Source organism: Grampus griseus (genome assembly GCF_964374135.1).
Source record: "Grampus griseus genome assembly, chromosome: 3".
Taxonomy (NCBI): domain Eukaryota; kingdom Metazoa; phylum Chordata; class Mammalia; order Artiodactyla; family Delphinidae; genus Grampus; species Grampus griseus.
In genome coordinates, this window is record NC_139019.1 from 104,723,139 (window position 1) to 104,743,046 (window position 19,908).

Sequence of the window (19,908 nt, forward strand, 5' to 3'; positions counted from 1 at the left end):
AATCCTTTACTACCAATCCCTTGTCCACCAGATGCAATCCAAACTTCTTGGTGTGCATAAAAACCCCTGCATAAGCTGACCATTCCCATCTGCCTAGCCAGCCTCCTCTCTCCCTACAACTGCTCACACCCTCCCCTAGCCAACGACTCTGGCCACATCAAACGCAACATTCCAGGTGCAGGGAATAGGCTGAGCACAGGCATGGAGTTGAACAGTATAGCAATGCTTTAGCAGCGGAGTGATAGGAAGTGGTCCACTGCGGAGCACCAGTGAAATATTGCCATGGATGTGTGCCCGAGCCCTGCTGCTCTGTTGAGGAATGGTGATGAAGGGATCATCAATCCACTCTCTCCAAAGGGAGAGGAAAGCTGCTTCTAAAGAGCTTGCCATTACCCACACCTGTACTCTGATGCCCTCCACTGTTTCTTTCCCCAACCTCAGCCTGCGATGGTGATCACTGGGGGCCTCACTGCAGCAGCCGGTGCCAGTGCAAAAACAGGGCTCTGTGCAACCCCATCACGGGGGCTTGCCACTGCGCTGCGGGCTTCCGGGGCTGGCGCTGCGAGGAGCGCTGTGAGCAGGGCACGTATGGTAACGACTGTCACCAGAGATGCCAGTGCCAGAACGGAGCTACCTGCGATCACGTCACGGGGGAGTGCCGCTGCCCACCTGGCTACACTGGAGCCTTGTAAGTGACTTGCTGCTGAGCAGCATAGCAGAGCCCACCCACCCTCTCTGTTCATGCTGCTGGTATATTCCTGCGCTTCTGTTTCTATTGCTGCCTGAAGAGTTACTGAGGGAATAGGACCCCAGGCCCAGATGCTGTTTGCTGTAGAGCATCAGAGCCCAGCCAGAGCCTCAGAGCCAGCTTCCATGCCTTCTTTTGGCAGAGCAGAGGCAGAGAGGGCCAGGATGCTGTGCTGAATGGCAGTATTGGGGGTTGTTGGGGCAGATTTGGGTTCCACTTTGATACTCCCTCAATTGCATTCATTACACGGCCGGCTGTTAATGATCCACGTTGTTCTGCTCTGTTAATTAGCTGGATAAAGCGGGGTGGGTTCAGTGCCTTAGAGAAGAAGGAAGGTGAAAGATGTCAGAAATAGTCCATGATGAAAGGTTAGCTGGGTTATTTAATGCCCATAGATATGTATGTTGCTTTGTGAATTCGAAAGTACATATATCACATCTGTGCAGGATATGTGCACACAGATAGTTTAATTCTTTCTGGGGAACACTAAAGCAGTTACTTAATCTCTACTGCTTTATTTTGTGGGAAAGGCATTCTGCGGTTTGCTTGTATTAGCAAACAGACTAAGAGGCAGAATTTGCCAGAAAAAAAGTAGGAGATAAAACAATTTTCTTCCCTTAATGAGAAAATTACACTTGTAAGTCACAGAATTAGAACTTGAAAAAAATGTGGCTGACTCGGTAAATACTTCCTGCTGACAGTGTTAGGGCTATACAAGTAGAGCTAAGGAAAGAATTGCATTAGCCAAGAAAGCCCTGATTTTCAGAAGCATGGATGATCATCTCAGACTATTTAATTGTTAATATTGCTTTTATGGGTTTTTATCAAGGCCACAGTTGCATAGGGCTTTGGGAAACTTGCAGCAATTTTACAGGAGAGTAAAAAAGACAATTAAAGGCTTAGGGAAGAAGGTGTATTCATACAATATGGGATGGGGGCTTGTCATTCTGAAGAAGAGAACGCTGAAAATTGGTTATGAAGATTTTGTACACTAATGGGGTGATGTGTAGACGTTTCAGTCTCCTTTGAGGTTAGCACAAACACACCAAATAGACTTCCAGTGTAACCCATTAGCTTTATAAAAGTTACATGGAAAGTACCTGTCACCAGGGAGCATGTGGCCCACGAGAGTCATCCTTGGTGCTATCTGATAGGACAGATTCTCCTCAAATTGAAATGGTTTCATTAGAAAATATCCCAAAACATGGGAATTCCTTGGTGGTCCAGTGGTTAGGACTCCATGCTCTTACTGCCGAGGGCCCGTGTTCAATCCCTGGTCAGGGAACTAAGATCCCACAAGCCTAGCATCATCCCCCACCCCCCCAATCAAAAAAGCTAATCACTCAGAAGATATCCCCAAACAAAGGGAAGGACTAGGTGACCCCTCAAAGACCCTTCCAGCCAATATGATTGATGCCCTTGATGTTAATGAAACGAACAATACTGGACAGAGAAATCTGGTCTATTTTAGGGCTGTGGGTGCTGCTGTGTCTGTGAACCTAAGGGTTGTGTGGTTGGGTAAATCATGGTGTCCTTTGTCACATGTTAATCCCTCAGCTGTGAGGATCTTTGTCCCCCTGGCAAGCACGGGCCACAGTGTGAGCAGAGATGCCCCTGCCAAAATGGAGGTGTATGTCATCACGTCACTGGAGAATGCTCGTGTCCTTCTGGCTGGCTGGTAAGCTCACTTCCACCCTTCCAAAGCACCCTGTTCCAGGATACTCAAGTGAAAACGCATGTGGAGGACTTTGATACAAAAGAAAGTTACATTGATGGTTAAAGATTCCAAAATTGGAAATACCTGATCATTTCAAAGCTGGAATTTTTCAGTCCAGAGAAGGCAGAAGGTGATTAAATCCTGAACTTGAAGTGTATTAAGGGTCCTCATGGAAAAGATAGTAGGCCATGTGTTCTGCATTTCCCCTCAGGATATAAAAGGGAAATATCTTGCCTTACACATGACAGCAAGAGCTGTCAAACCCTGCAACTATTTAAATAAGCATTTTCATAATTATGCTCTATGGATCATTATTATTCTTGGGAACATTATTCTCAACAGGTTAAGTGTTATGTGAAAAAGTTATTCAGTCTTATGAATCTCGAGACACATTGAGGAAAGCTGGGTTTTCCAAGTATTGCAGAACTTCTCAGAGGTTATAGTATGATACTTTAGGAGGAAGCTATATCTCACCACACTTCCCAGACTTTGACTGTGATACTCTGTCTTTTTTTAATAATTAATTTATTTTTATTATTTATTCATTTACTCTTTTTGGCTGCGTTGGGTCTTTGTTGCTGTGTGCAGGCTTTCGCTAGTTGCGGTGAGCGGGGGCTACTCTTCATTGTGGTGCGTGGCCTTCTCATTACTCTTTATGTAGTGTCTCACAGGCTTAATGTTATGTGGAATAAAAAATGTCAAAGCTGGTTTACTAAGTAGATTACTCTGAAATCAGGAAATAACATTGGTTCGTATTTCTCTAAGTCGGTTTGTGTATAAGTCTGCTTGAAGGCAGAAGAGTGAATGACCAATGTCTGTTTCCTTCGTTAACATACAGAAAATAAAAGAACAATTTACTTGATGATTACCTTCCATCTCCATGAACTGTAGTGAAGTTGTTCTTGCAGGGGTTCAAGTGACTTAATTGCCAAATCCAGTAGCAACACCTCTCTTCTCATTCCACTTCACTTCTCCAAAGCTTTTGACTCTGTTGCTCATCCACCTCCCTTTCCTAATCTCTTTTCCCTCCGGTTTTTGATAATCCTCTGTCCTACCTCTCTTACTAAAAATCTCTTTTCCTAATCCCCCTTCTTTTACATACTGCTTTCTTACAGTATTTCCTTGGTTCCAGTCTTACCTTTCTCTTTTGTCACTATAAATCTTTTCTGGAAAGCTCATTAGGATCCATGGCTTTAACAACCATCTGCTGATTTTCCCAAACCTTGACTTTCCCTCACTTGACCACAGATGTGTATTTGATGTGTCTGCCTTAGGAGCCAGACATGGGATGGGACTGGTTTGGGATTGCCCTTGTTGTAGGCATGGAGCAAAGGAGACCTGGAGTCCACTTCCTGGTGAGAATCACAGGAAGTAAGGTTGAGTTCAAGATGTTAAGACCACTGGGACAAGTGGAAAAGAAATATCAGAACCAAGGCAAGAGCTGGAAATGGTAAGTGGGCAAGACAAGGAAGCAGAGCCTGGGGAAACTCTATGAAGCAATGGAGTCAGTGCAAGGGGGCCTTTTATTGATGCCTCATGGTGAGGTGAACAGGGGAGCTATTGAAGTACTGCTGAGCTGGAAGCAGGCCCGTCAAAGTCAGTGGTCATAGAACCAAATTTGTTGTACCCCTAATCCTTTGTTGTACCGCAATTCCTTTTTTACCTTTTTTATCCTCATTAAAACCAACACTTCTTTTTTAGTTGCCCAAGGTAGAAATGCTGAATTATCTTTGACTCCTTCTCTTCTTTTATTTCTTGTATTCAACCTTTTGCCAACACTGGTCATTGCTTGGTCCTTGGCAAGGGATGGATTTTGCTGGGATAGCAGAGTGTCCAGGGAGCTCTGTGTTCTTTGAATGAGGAGCTATAGGCATGTTACTCCTAGGATTTTTGTGTAGACATTGTCTGTAGAGTTGCCTCATCTTGAGATTGAAGCTTTGTTCTTCTTCTGGGTTGGGGTGGTCATGATGTGGGATAGTGGTAACCACAAGCTTGGACCGTGAGTCCCAGTAGGTGGGCAGATGGCCCTCTCCATCAGCCCAGTGGAGCCTCCCCAATACTCTGGGGCCCCTACCTTGATAGATGTTTCTTACTGAATGTTTCAGGTCATTTTTTTATGTGCATAGCTGAGCTTCCAACTTACACTTCTCTTTACAACATTTTCTTTGTGCAATCATCCTAGGTACTTTTCATGATGAATATATATTCCTATCACACATACACATGTATGTATTTCAACTAATAGGAATAATGTGAGCAAATAGCTTTAAGTAGGACATTAATCCTTATTTATAAATAATATTTCAACAGCATCTCTGAAGCTTATGTGGGACCATTACAAAATGTGAGTAGTTAGTCCCTGAGAGAGTGAGAATTTTCACCAGAACCCCTGCTTATCATGAATTAACCCTAGGCGTGTTATTACTTTAGTCATGTTAATATGTTATGCTAGAATGGAGGGGTCAGAGCTATTTTTACATCTTTCCCCCTCACCGTGTTGTGAGCTAATTAAAGGTTGCGACTTTATCTTTGATTCTCAGAGCTTAGCACGATGCCTGGCACATAGATGATTCTCAGTTAAGTATTGATTTGAATCACCTCTCGAAGGCTTTTTCAGTTCCAAGATTCTGGAAGAACTTTCCTCATTGGTAGATAACTAGAAACCACCAGAGGAGACTTAATTAGCACACCAACTGCCTTTGTAGATAGCCAGGAGTTAGAGGAAATGTATTTTCTTACACTACCCAGAATAAACATTTACAAAACCATCTGGTGTTCGCTAGCCTCCAATATCAGGGTGCTCACAGTCTGTCTTTTTTTATAGAGAAGGAGGACAAAGCAACAGCTTCCAACATTTAAAAACATTGTAAAAATTCCTGTTACTTGGGATATGTTGTTTGCTGAAACAGTAACTCCAGTAAATAGATGATAAGCTACAAGCCCAAGTTATGTAGACGAGTGAAGTAGAAAGTAGTAGAATATTTCATTGACTTATTGGCAAAGTATCTTATGCTTCTCCACATAGTACTGGAATAAATATGACAGTATCTGACAAGACAGACAGCCTCTAGGGTGAGGAGATGTGTCCAAGTTACTCTCTCGATTTTTCTCCCCAGGAAATAGGCTTTCCTATTGATCTTGGCCCAACAATGTTTGTTGAACCTGCTGAAAATAAAAGTGTATTTTCTTCCGAAATAAAATGTCTAGGTTCATTTCTGCTGAAGTATTTCTTAGGCAACGTTATCATTAATTCAGGTACAAAAAATGTCAGTCTTTTCTTATGCTTCCTTATAAGAAATAAAACCAGTGATGAAGTTTATTTTCTCTAGAACATATGGTGAAGCATTTGGATATTCCATTTGGGCCAGATGTTGTCATTTATGTAATGGATGCTCAATAAGTATTGTTGACTTACTGTACATGTAAGGCACAAGGAAGAATACTTAGGAGGATTTGTAAATTCCTTAGGTTTCCATAATAATTTGATGTAACTTTATTTTTTTAATATAGGTATTTCTTAAGATTACTATTCTGCCACCTATGAGTATATCTTGAGATTTAGGCTTACTAAGCAAATAAGTCAATTTAGAATTTCTAACACTTTCGAGATGATGAACAGAGTGTACGTGTTCTAAAATCTCCTTTATCTAATCTTCTTGCAGCCCTGTTCCTATATCCCTCCTCCCTTTTTGTTTCCCCTCTTTTCTCCCTTCTCCTTTGGCCCTTCCCTGGCTGGAGGCCCATCTAATTTCCCAAGTCTCTTTGAATGCAGGGCACAGTGTGTGGTCAGCCTTGCCCCGAGGGTCGCTTTGGAAAGAACTGTTCACAAGAATGTCAGTGCCATAATGGAGGGACATGTGATGCCACCACGGGCCAATGTCACTGCAGTCCCGGATACACAGGGGAACGGTAAGGGACATCCTTGTGCTTCTCTGACTGTTTGTAACGGTGTGAAAGGAGAGCTTGGAGGGTCCAGGGAACACGTTTACTACCATTTGTCTGTGACTATTCTGTAATCATCCAAGAAGCATCTGTAAGGTATCAGTGTGTTTGACAGATTCCTTCCCAACTCAGTGCATAAAAACTGGATCACAGACAGCAATGGTGAATTGAAGATACAGCAATGGTGAATTGAAGATATTATATTTTATTTTAAAAAAATAATAAAATATCAGAACCCATGATGGATGAGTTCTATACAGTTAAGTGTTTAGGACAACCACTTCAAGCACCAATACTTTTTACATTTTAAAGATTTTTGGATAGATTTATTTTAAAATGGGATGTGTACTTAGGTATCTTTAAAAAGTATGTCAGGCATACAAGAAGCACATGAAAAGCTGCTCAACATCACTAACTATTAGAGAAATGCAAATCAAAACTACAGTGAGGTATCACCTCACACCAGTTAGAATGGGCATCATCAGAAAATCTACAAACAACAAATGCTGGAGAGGGTGTGGAGAAAAGGGAACCCTCTTGCACTGTTGGTGGGAATGTAAATTGATACAGCCACTATGGAGAACGGTATGAAGGTTCCTTAAAAAACTAAAAATAGAATTACCATATAATCCAGCAATCCCAATACTGGGCATATACCCAGAGAAAACCATAATTCAAAAAGACACATGCACCCCAATGTTCACTGCAGTACTATTTACAATAGCCAGGTCATGGAAGCAACCTAAGTGCCCATCAACAGACGAATGGATAAAGAAGTTGTGGTACCTATGTACAATGGAATATTACTCATCCAGAAAAAGAAACAAAATTGAGTTATTTGTTGAGATGTGGATGGATCTAGAGACTGTCATACAGAGTGAAGTAAGTCAGAAAGAGAAAAACAAATACCCTATATTAACGCATGTATGTGTAACCTGGAAAAATGGTACAGATGAACCGGTTTGCAGGGAAGAAGCTGAGACACAGATGTAGAGAACAAATGTATGGACACCAAGGGGGGAAAGCCACGGGGGGGCTGGGGATGGTGGTGTGCTGAATTGGGCGATTGGGATTGACATGCGTACACTGATGTGTATAAAATTGATGACTAATAAGAACCTGCTGTATAAAAACATAAAGTTAAATTTAAAAAAAAGTATGTCAGGCATAAAGTTACCTTCTTATGATGCTGTGTACTCTTAAGAATAGCAGTCGTGTTTTTTTTTGATATTGAATTGCATGAGCTGCAGTGTATTTTGGAGATTAATCCTTTGTCAGTTGCTTCGTTTGCAAATATTTTCTTCCATTCTGAGAGTTGTCTTTTCGTCTTGCTTATGGTTTCCTTTGCTGTGCAAAAGCTTTTAAGTTTCATTAGGTCCCATTTGTTTATTTTTGTTTTTATTTCCATTTCTCTAGGAGGTGGGACTAAGTGAGAGAGTGGCATTGACATATATACACTACCAAACGTAAAATAGATAGCTAGTGGGAAGCAGCCGCATAGCACAGGGAGATCAGCTCGGTGCTTTGTGACCACCTAGAGGGGTGGGATAGAGAGGGTGGGAGGGAGATGCAAGACGGAGGGGTTATGGGGATATATGTATACATATAGCTGATTCACTTTGTTGTACAGCAGAAACTAACACACCATTGTAAAGCAATTATACTCCAATAAAGATGTTTTTAAAAAAGGATAAAAAAAAAGAAGAATAGCAGTTGTTTCATTGTGCAGTGCTGATAGAGTAAGACCCCGTGGGACTCACAGGGCTCTCTGGTCGCACGTGATGCTCGTGTGGTGCGTGGTTTTTACACCCACTGCTTGTCCTTTTTTGTGTTAGGTGGTAAACTGTTACCCAGAGTGCTTTTACGGCTTCTAATTAGCTCTTTAATCTGTTGCATTCTGGAAGACTTGATAACCAAGCTTGCTAGATGTGTGCGTAAAATTAGAGAAAGAGGCTTGAGAGGCAGAAGAGTATAATAGCCAAAAACAAAGATTTTGGAACCTGTGTCCTTGGAAACATCCTAATCTATAATGTTCAAATAAATAACTGTACTTTCCTCTAGGGTTGTTATAAGGATTAAATGAGTACATTAAAGCATTTAAAACAGTGCTGAAACTTGCAGATATTAGCTATTATTGTAGTGGAATGATTTCTATGAGCTGTATAAATACTAGCGATTATTTGAGTGATGTCTAGAAGCTATATAGATACTAGGTATCATTATTTTTTTGGTGATATCTGTGAATTAAGAATTCCTTTAACCTTCCTCTCTAATTTTTTTCTTTCTAAAATTCTGGTCTAATTTTATGACTTTTAATAAGATACTGTAGGGTGTTTCCCCACACACACACACTTAGACTCTGCACTTCCTTATTAAATTTTTTTATAAGTATTTTGTAATTTTTGAAAAATCCCATTTAAGTTTTGTTTTTTTTTTTTCTTTTTTGCGGTACGTGGGCCTCTCACTGTCGTGGCCTCTCCCATTGCGGAGCACAGGCTCCGGACGCGCAGACCCAGCGGCCATGGCTCGCGGGCCTAGCCGCTCTGCAGCATGTGGGATCTTCCTGGACCAGGGCACGAACCCACGTTCCCTGCATCGGCAGGCGGACTCTCAACCACTGTGCCACCAGGGAAGCCCCCATTTAAGTTTTTAATTAGATATTTCTGGATAAAGAAGAACTTGCCTTTGAATATTTTTTTATTTAGCCACCCTACCAAACTTCTTAGTTAATTCTCATGTTATTTTTAGCAAATACTATGGTTATTTTATCATCTACAAATAAAGACCAGTTAGGCTCTTCTTTTCAAGATTTGTAATGATTATTTTATTTTCTTGAGTTGTTGCATTAATTTAAACCTCTGAATGAATGTTGACAAATAGAGGTAATAGTGGGAATTCCTGTCTTCTTCCTAATTTTATTGGAAATGGCTCCAGTATAGTTTCATGTTTGTTACTGTCTTTTTCATGCTTCAGTAGGTTTTTTTTTTAAGATTCTTTTTGATGTGGACCATTTTAAAAATCTTTATTACACTTGTTACAATGTTGCTTCTGTTTTATGTTTTGGTTTTTTGGCCGCGAGGCATGTGGGATCTTAGCTCCCCGACCAGGGATCGAACCAGCACCCCCTGCATTGGAAGGTGAAATCTTAACCACTGGACCACCAGGGAAGTCCCCTTGAGTAGTGTTTTTTTTTTAAATTAATTATTTTTATTTTTGGCTGTGTTGGGTCTTCGTTTCTGTGCGAGGGCTTTAGTTGCGGCAAGTGGGGGCCACTATTCATCGCGGTGCGCGGGCCTCTCACTGTCGCGGCCTCTCTTGTTGCAGAGCACACGTTCCAGACGCGCAGGCTCAGTAGTTGTGGCTCATGGGCCTAGTTGCTCTGCGGCAAGTGGGATCTTCCCAGACCAGGGCTTGAACCCGTGTCCCCTGCTTTGGCAGACAGACTCTCAACCACTGCGCCACCAGGGAAGCCCTGTTTTTTTTTTTTAATTCCTATTTTTATTAGGAACTTTTGTTAGTAGTATCTGTTTAATTTCATTAAAGACTTTTTCATCTTTTGTTAATATAACTACATATTTTCCTTAGTTTTTTGATGTTATGAAGTATTGACACCTTTAGCACATGGTTTTTACAACATGTAATTGGGCTACTCAGAAAGTTTTTGTGCCCTACATCCTGGTTTATGATTGTATTTTGGAAAATGATGTTGTTAGATGAGTTCTGGATCCATGTGGCATTAATATCTTAATATAGAAAGATAAGTCAGGAAAGGAGAGGCATGGGACCAAGCAGAACCCTAAATAATAGTTCTGTGTAATATTTTTGGACCCTAAAAATTTAAATATAATGGTTTTCTTGCCCTGTAGGGATTTAAGTCTCAAATTCAAGGAAACACAAAATCAACAAACATACAGGCCGGCTTATACTCATCTTTACATGATACAGGGAAAGGGGATAACATACAGGGAACATAACATACAGGGAAAGGGGATAACAGCTAATATTCAGGTGAGTTTTAGATTTGAGGCAAAGCTGGCAAAGAGCTAGAGAAAGAGAAGGAAAGTGAAGAGGGAACTTGCTTCTTGACTTGTTTTTATAACTGTTGTTTTTCCGATGAACTGATGACATGACTCCTGTTTTCAATTCTGCTCTCACTATCTGGGTTCAAGAGTTAACACATGCAGACACACACACACACACACAACACAATGACAACAAGCACATTTGTCATCGTGAAAGGGAAATAATAAGTGGTTATAGAACCATCTGTGGCAGGAGGTGTGGGGAAAGCAGCCCAAAGGCCTGGGGACTTGCCATGTCCCCTGTTTTGAGAAGTCAGCGAAACTTGATCACTGAGGTCAGATCAGAGGGAAACAGGTACCACCGTAGGCAGCTGGCCCAGAGCGTACCCAGGATGTGGTGACGGCCCTCCCAGCCAGAGAGAAAACAGAACAAACAAAACGGGCACCTTGTAAGCAGGCAGAGCAGATCATGGGATGCCCCCATAATAGGCTGTAGGGTTTGTGGGGCGGTTGAGAGGACAGCGTGGTGAGGAGATCTCATGCGGCACAGCCAAGTATGAGTGGTGAGAGCATGGCTTTCAGATCCTCACAAAAATTCTTCTGAAGGGGTTAAAAGAGTGTTCTTAATGCTGATGGGTTGTCATGGCATCATCGCACTGGGGCCTTTGATGGCCTAGCATGAGTCCATGTACATAATTGGTGCTCCTTACGCATTAGCTGAGTGGAGAGATCCGTGGATCAGTTATGGACTCTGTTAAGGTGAAGCCAGCCTGCCATGCTGTCTTCTGTACCACCCTGAAAGTGAAGAAGAATGTGGGCCAAAGGAGGTGAAGTCCAAAATTGGAGACAGGAATTGGGGGATGCAGAACTGGCCTTCAGTGGAGGAACTCTTTCCTGCTTCTGGGATTGTGGAAAAGGTGGCTCTTTCCCAGTGTTCTTTATATTTCCCCAGAGCAGCAGTTCTAGATGTTTGAAAGGTAGGCAGCCTATCTATTGATCCCAGTTTAATGAGGAATGTGATTCTTTCACACTAAATCATGGTTTGGCCCATTTATTCAGGTCACTCTTGGAGGGCCATGCTCAAAAGGACAAAGGAGAAAAAGGAAGCTGGCGCCCCTTATGTGCTAACTCACTTCCTTTTCCATAAGTTAACAGTGAGATGCAATATGATAATCAAAATGATATTCGAACAAGCCTGCGACCCTCACTGGTTTGGGTATTGGTGTCATGTTTTATGAGGTTATCTCTACTTAATGCTTGTCCATTTTTCCCAATTCCAGGGTATTATTCAAAATCTAAAAAAATAAAATAGGAACTTCACATTTTCATATTTCTACTATGGCCAATATTTATTGCTGTATTTTTATCTGCCTCTCTGCCACCTCTCCTAAGAAAATATTTCCTCTTTTAATGACTTCTGAAATTACTTTTCTTATTCCACATGGGACCACAAAAGCAACATTAAGGGCATAAAATTCGTTGGGAAATGATGCTTCTTTTAGAAAAAGCCCAAAAGGGAGATAAGACTGCTTGACAAAGACTTCTAATTCAGCCAATGAGAAGGATGTAAGCTACTTCATGATTGCATTTATTTTTAAGGTGGAAAATACCTACTTCTAGAAAGATATCCTACCATTTTGGTGTGGTAGGTGGAAGCAGACATAACTATTATTAATAGGATTCTCTTACAAGTACAACATTGACAAAAAACAAGTGGGAAGGTAAACCAAACTTTACTGGCTACTTCAGTAAGTAAAATTCAAATGGCTTTTTGCCATTTAAAACAGAAACTCAGTATGTTTAAGTATATGTTAGAAAGGTAAATATGGGTCAGGCCCAGCTATTATGGATTTTGTTTTCTCAGAGAGAAGGAAGTCCCTGCCAAGATAGGACAGAATAGACACACTGCTCCCCTGTCATTTGGTGGCAGACAGTTTTCCATGCTTCACGTTTTTATCCTGTTCCCCACTTTTAGAGCTGTGCTTTTTCCTGAGTTAAAATCCTGGAGTCCAAAGCATAACATTTGGGTTTCTTTTAGTGATTTTATTTACCTTGAGCATAACTTTTTCTTTTTTTCTGCTACTGCCTTGCAAGGATGTCTGGACAGACAGGTTGCCAAGCTGTCTTGCCAGCCTTTAGTGGAGCCATGAGGAGGCCCAATGATTGTCCTATAGCATTTCTTTCTCCAAAGTTTACATCTTTAAGGAGTAAACTAAGTGACTTGGCTTAGTAAAGCTTCTTACAAGTTAAAAATAGAGTACCTTTAAAAAATACTCTGGTCTAAAAATAGGTTTACTCATGTGTACCTTTGCAGCACACATCTGATTTTTGCTAAATAAACTTGGTTCAATTACTCCAGAACTTTTCTAATGCTTTGTTGAGTGGTTGATTTGAAGACTTTGCCATTGACAAGCCTAAAGATGTCTAGAGTCTGTGAAACTAAATTTGCAAGAGGTCCTTTTCCCTAAATACATGCCAGAACCAGAGTTAAGGAGAAAAATATCAAAGGGTTCTCAAGATTTATCCTCTGCCCTTAAATAGAATCCCATCCAGCCTTGGTATTGTTAGTCCTCACACCCTATCATTAAAAACTATGCAAAGCCTTGTGGAAAATGTTTGCTTTTCAGCCTCTTTGCTGTTGCTTTGAAGTCTGCTTGGATTCATTATCATGCACTTGCCCTTGCCCTGTACCCATTTGAAAAAATGCAGTGCTGACCTACATTTTGGACTCTGGGTCTGGCATGACTTGAGAGCCACATGGGAAGTGGCTGCTGAGACTCACAGAGGGTACCCTGCTTGTGGCAGCACTCTGGGTAGGCGAGACCCCGGCTTCCCCTCCCTTGGCAGAAAGGGCTCCTTCTGCTACAGAAAGTCCCTTCAAGTCACCTTGCCTGGTCAGAAAGAAACTTGGCTGGCCTGATAGCTAGTCTTGCGTTCCATGGAGCCATGATGATTTTCTCTTCTCAATTCCCTCCAGCAACTCAGCTTCCCACCAGATCCAACTTACCTAGAGCATATCCTTATGCCGGGACCACACTGTTAGGCCATTTTTTAAAAGACAATAAAGTGAATCTTTTTTCTTACTATTTAGTAGCCCTTCTTCCCAACAGAGGACAAAACCCCATTTAATAAAAATTTTGTGTTCGAGAACTCCCAGCATCTCTACCATCTCCTGGCAGGAGTTCCCCAGGTTGAAGTTGAGGACACCTCATTTCAGTAGCTCAGACTTTCCCACATCTAAGGAGGACTTTGTTTATTTAGCTACATAACTTTCTAAATGAGGAGCAGTGATTGCCATTCAGCTTTGAAAAGAGCAGATACATGGCTGAAATTAAAAATTAATGTCAATGTGAAAGCCAAGAGAATTAATATTTCATTTCAAGTTTGCTACAAAGTTTTCTCTTTGAAATGGGGAAAGCATATATCTTATTTTAATTGAAGATAGGTAATTTACAATGTTGTATTAGTTTCAGGTGTACAGCAATGTGATTATACATATTCTTTTCCAGATTCTTTTCCATTTTAGGTTATTAAAAGATATTGAGTATAGTTCCCTGTGCTATACAGGAGGTCCTTGTTGTTTGCCTATTTTGTATATAGTGGTGTGTACCTGTTAATCCCAAACTACTAATTTATCTCCCCCTGCCCACTACCCCCTTTGGTAACCGTAAGTTTGTTTTCTATGTCTGTAAGTCTGTTTCTGTTTTGTAAATGAGTTCATTTGTGTCATTTGTTTAGATTCCACATATAAGTGGTGTATGATGTTTGTCTTTCTCTGTCTGACTTACTTAATGTGATAACCTCTATGTCCATCCATGTTGCTGCAGATGGTATTATTTCATTCTTTTTTAGAGAAAGCATATATTTTAATTCCCTAATGATGGGCTGGGAACTCACACTAGGGCAGTTCATCTTCTCCCTTTCCTGGTATCTTCTAAAGTGCTATGTGTGCCTTTAGCAAGGACTAGGTGTAAAACATGCTTTTCATCCCAAGCTCATAATTTTATTTTGTTTTTGTTTTTGCTATTTCTTTAAACAGGTCATACTACTGTTACTACTATAATTTATCTTAATGCTTTTCATGTCTGTAATGGTACAATTACCAAATAAATGTCAAATTCAAAAAGGATATCATTGTAAACGTAACAAAGCCTATCTGAATCAACTGTGTATTTCCACAAGGCACTGACTAATCTATTTTACGCTCCCGCCTCCTGCATGACAGGTGCCAGGATGAGTGTCCCGTTGGCACCTACGGAGTTCGCTGTGCAGAGACCTGCCAATGTGTCAATGGAGGGAAGTGTTACCACGTGAGCGGCTCCTGCCTCTGTGAAGCAGGCTTTGCTGGCGACCGCTGTGAGGCGCGCCTGTGTCCAGAAGGGCTCTATGGCATCAAATGTGACAAGTGGTGTCCCTGCCACCTGGACAACACTCATAGGTGAGGGTCAGCTGCCCCTGGAATGATGTGTCCTATTAAAGTTTTCACCGCAGTGTCCACTATTTAGAAGGAGGGATTGGCAGAGAGATTTCCACCCTGAGACCCTTCTTGCCTCTGGGTCATCCAGGGCAGGAACCACTAAGTAAACGGAAGTCTTTTCCACTTAATGGAACAAGTCAGAAGTGCTAAAATTGTTAGATGGCCGTGGATGGATATGAAACCCTATTCTCTATTAATGGCCACTAGAAAATATTAAACTTGCTGAGGTTAGTAGAATATATCCCTAAGAGAGGGACATTCCCTTAGAAGCAAAGATACAATGAGAGACATAGGTTAAGCCCAGTTTAGTATGTAAAACTATCACAAAATGATTCTCACTGCAGCCTCTTTTACTTGACGTCTGCCTAGCCAGGAAGTGTACTGGTGGAAGTTTTGTGACAGTGTGTCACGTGTGGTTGTGAGATATGTGTTCAGAATTGATTACTTGGACATAGAATTCATAGAGGTCTTTTGGCTCAAAAATTTCTCGAAGAATTTATGAACAGGAAACCAAGATCCCACCCACTTTTCTGTACCTTGTTTGCCCCTGAAAATATCTATCCAACCGTTTCTTCCTCTCCCTCCCCCAAGGACCAGATACATATCACTTAAAGTTCTGGGCCTCGTTTGCATACTGCTGGAAAAGTTGAGTTTGAGAAAAATGCAGTGCATTGTATAGCAGTTCAGATGACACCAGAATTACCTTCATTTGCGTTCAGCACAACTGTTACTTCATTTATGTTTCTGAAAGGTAACTTGTGACCACGTCAAATCTCAAATGCACAAAAGTTAAAAGTAAATAGAAGCCTGTAGTGGATCTCTTCTTTAAACCTTTGTTGGGAGCCAAAAAGAAAAAAAAAAAGAAAAGGACTTTGCACTGTGTGTGTGTGTGTGTGTGTGTGCTGAAATACATTTTAGTGGGACATATCAAAGAAGGGCATTCTTTTTCTTTTTTTTTTTTTTTTGTGATACACGAGCCTCTCACTACTGTGGCCTCTCCCGTTGCGGAGCACAGGCTCCGCACGTGCAGGCCCAGCGGCCATGGCTCACGGGCCCAGCTGCTCTGCGGCATGTGGGATCCTCCCGGACCGGGGCAAGAACCCATGTCCCCTGCATCGGCAGGCGGACTCCCAACCACTGCACCACCAGGGAAGCCCAAGAAGTGCATTCTTAATGTGTCTCAAGCAACTTAGTAAGCTACTTTAGTCAACTTCTGGTTTTCTTCATTGGAAAATATTGCCACTCTTTACATGACAGTTTGGGGAGTAAAAATGAATAATCTCTGCAGGATTTTGTTTTTCAACTCTTTAGTGTTGAAGGAGCTGGCAGGATTAGGGACAAGTCATAAGTTTGGCTCATTAGTTTGGCTCAAGTCATTAGTAATGGCTAAGGACTTTTTAATGCCAGTTTAATGCCAGTGCTGTTTCGTTGTATACAGATGCAGCCTGAAATCAAATAGATTAATAAACCTATACAAAGGATCTCTGCTATGAGAAGGATTGGAGAAGCAGAGGAAATGTTGATTTTGTTGGAATTAGTTACCATATTAGTAGCTGCAGGGTGCAAGTGGACAGTTTTTAGGTTGACGTCAGTACCATATAATTTTGACATAGGTCATGTGTACCTAAGCATGTACGCTTTAACAAACAAGTACATGAACTTATGTGATAGTCACATAGATCAAAAGAACACTAAAATCTGTCTAATAATGTATAACAAATAATCAGAAGATTAAAAAACAATTAGCCTATGAAGTGGCTTCTCTAGATAATGACAGCTATTTTTTAAAATTAGCTTGTACAAATTTCTGTTAAGACCAGTTGAATGTTGATTATATGACTCTGCCTTTTTGAATTCACAGTTGAAGCCACCCATCTATTCTTATATCTTGAACTTCTATGTAAAATTCCTAGAAACACAAGGTTCCCTTTGAACCAAAAGGCATAGAATCTTTGTATTAATTGAAAGTCTAACTTACCATTTAATCAGGCAAGAGTGTAGCTTACTATTGCATAATACATGATGTATATTTATCCTAAAAGTCTTTGTCATAATTAATGAAATAACTAATGCACACTATCAGTTTACAGTGTCTTTAGGTAAATTTTTAGTTCTGTGGATATGTCTGTATTGACATATATTGAAGCCATATATTTGAGTAAGGGTTTGTATCAGTTAGTTTTGCTGCATAAAAAAAAACCCTACCCTAAACTTAGTGGTCTAAAACAACAATTATTTGTTAACTGATGATTTTTTGCTTGATTCTTTGGGCTGGGCTCAACTTGGTGGTTGTTCTGCTGGTCTGCCTATGTTCAGCTGGAAGATCAACTAGAGGCTGGAATTCCTCACTCACAAGTCTAGCATTTAGCTAGGTGATGGGAGTGACTGAGCCATATGTCCCCAGCATCTAACAGGTTAGCCTGGGCTTCTGTAAGTGGTGACTGGCTTCCAACAGCAGCAAGAGAGAGGGCAAGCCCCAACATGGAAACACTTTTCAAACCTTTGGTTATTGTCATGTTTGCTAATGTCCTTTTAGACAAAGCAGGTAACACAACCAAGTCTAGATTTGTTACACTCCACCTCTTAGTGGGAGGAGTTACAAAGCGTTTGTAGCCATTTTTATTTTGCAAGCTATCGTAAGGTTGAAATTAATTTAAATATATTTATAAGTGATATTAGTATTTTAAATTACAGCACTGTTATAGAGCCTAAGGACACTCTCTGTGAACTGGACTTCTTAAAACTAACTTTTATAGTGGAAATGATTTTGAACAGGAAAACAAAATTCAAGATTCACTGAGATTCCACATGGGATATGTATATTAGCTCTTGTTAATAAGGACATTTAATAGCTGTGGGCAATCAGGGTGTGCCTATTTGCAAATGCCACCTAATTGTCATATATTTGAGCATGAATAATATCTAAGGAAATGAATAAAAGGAAGTTCAATGATTCATTCTATTTTAGCCAATATTATATAGGATACCTGTAATAATTTAACTCTTAAACTGAAAAACTTTACTAGAATATTTTTATCTAGTTATATATGTGTAAAAAATGGTAGATATTCCTATCTATGTTTAATCCGATCTTCATATTACACAGAGCAGTCTGTTCTTTAGAAAGAAATCAGGTAGGAGGATATTACCCTTCAACCTCCACTCTGCTGCTCTAACAACAACACGTAAATCTCATTACCAATTAAGCTGCCTGCATGAGAACCCATCAAATGCCTCCAAAGTGCTCTGGCTTCCTACATATAATTACAAATTGCAGAATACTAATTTTGGTGTCAATCAATTTGAGAACCAGTGTGCTGCACTAATACTCAGTGGGGGGCATTGAATATCAATTTCTCTGCCTGCCTCCAGCTTAGTTCAATTCTCTGTCCCCGAATTGTCTATTCTGCTTAACATTTATATCTATACCATGAATATTATTTTCTACCTTTTAATGTAGAATAATATTTTCTATCAAAATATGTCCTTTTTTTAAATAGTATCTTAAGGTGAACTACTTTAACCAATCCATCACTTGGAATATTTCTTTTCTTTTTGTTATATGTAGGGCCTTTCTAAAATAAACTTAAATTTGTCCATGCTTCTTGCACAATACAAGCTTTTATTGGTCCTGCTACCCCTTTTATCCTTGCAGTTTTAAAATTTAAATTTTAGCAATTCTTTTTCATATATAGACCTCCTAGCAGGCTGCTATCAAACTTCCTTTTCCTTTGGTGTGAAAACAAAGAAAGAAATCTGGGTTCAAGTTTGATTCTGCCACTACCTGTGCAAGACTTTGAATAAATTCCTTTCCAGGTCTCTCTTCCCTCATTTATAAAATGGAATCATACCTAACACTGTGAGCATTAAATGAAATCATGCACATGGATTGCTTAGCATGGTGTTAGCATACATTCAGTGCTAGTCTGTGCACCTGCTTACAATATCATCATAAATGTCACTTAAGTGACTGTCTCCTGCAATTAATGGTGATTCCTTTTAAGTCATAAATTTGACATTTAAAAAACTAATTTTAGGGGAAATCTGGCCTTTGTATGCAGACATACAGATTATAATTTAACATTGCTGGATGACTTCGAGAGATCAGGGGAAGCAGATTTGTGTGGGAAAGCACGATCCCTGGAGTCAGACCCCACCACACATCAACTGTTGACAGTTTCACTTGTTCGCTCGATCAGTGCTTACTGTGGGCTACTGTGCCCACGGCCAGGTGACAAAACACCCTGAATTCTTGTCCTCATGGAGCTGGAAGTCTAAATGGGAAAGAAGACAGGGGAAGGATTATAAAAATAAACATAAGATTACAGATTGTGATAGGTGAGATGAGCAGGGTGCAGTGAAAGAGAATAATAGGAGAGACCTAACCGAAACATGAGTGGTCAGGGAAGGCCTCTCTAAGTAAGAGAGATTTAAGCTGAGCCTGGAAGGAGAAGATGGAGAGAGCTAGGCCAGGAGTGGGGAGACAGCATTCCTGGCAAATGGAATAGCCCATGTGAAGCCCTTAAGTTGAAAAACCTCAATGCTCTTACAAACTAAAAGAAATCTATTGCGGTTGAACATAGTAATAAAGAGAGAATAACGATGAAAGAAGAGGTCGGAAAGAAGGCAGTAGCCAAATGATGAAGGCCTATGGGCTATATTTAGGGTCATCATATATCTGGTGTCACAGGAACTGTTTGGTTTAGGCCTATTGCCCTAATGTAATTATTAGTAACTCCCTCTTCACTCTTAAAAATGTCCTGGTTTAGACAATAAATAATCTTCACTCTAGCTGTATTAAACAGTATGGATTTTATTCTGAGTGTAGGCTTCAAAGAGAGTCTTTGAAGAATTTTAAGGAACGTGATACCATATGATCTACTTTTTAGGTGATGAGGCATGAGTGAATGCAGGGAAGAAAGTCGGAAGGCTATTCAGGAGTGTAGGAGAAAGATGACCTTGCCTTGGAGTGGGATGGTGACACTGAAGATGGAGCGATGTG

The 19,908-nt window shown here is 40.6% G+C and overlaps 1 protein-coding gene across 2 annotated transcripts in view; it reads left to right on the forward strand.

Moving 5' to 3' along the window:
* The window catches only part of MEGF10 (multiple EGF like domains 10), a 260,577-nt gene that overhangs the window by 199,864 nt on the left and 40,805 nt on the right, over nucleotides 1-19,908 (forward strand). For both annotated transcript variants that reach the window (XM_082651796.1, XM_082651797.1), the window contains 4 exons: nucleotides 442-688; nucleotides 2,306-2,426; nucleotides 6,238-6,374; nucleotides 14,655-14,867. In XM_082651796.1, coding sequence (XP_082507922.1) covers nucleotides 442-688; nucleotides 2,306-2,426; nucleotides 6,238-6,374; nucleotides 14,655-14,867 — 718 coding nt within the window. The remainder of the gene's footprint in view (nucleotides 1-441; nucleotides 689-2,305; nucleotides 2,427-6,237; nucleotides 6,375-14,654; nucleotides 14,868-19,908) is intronic.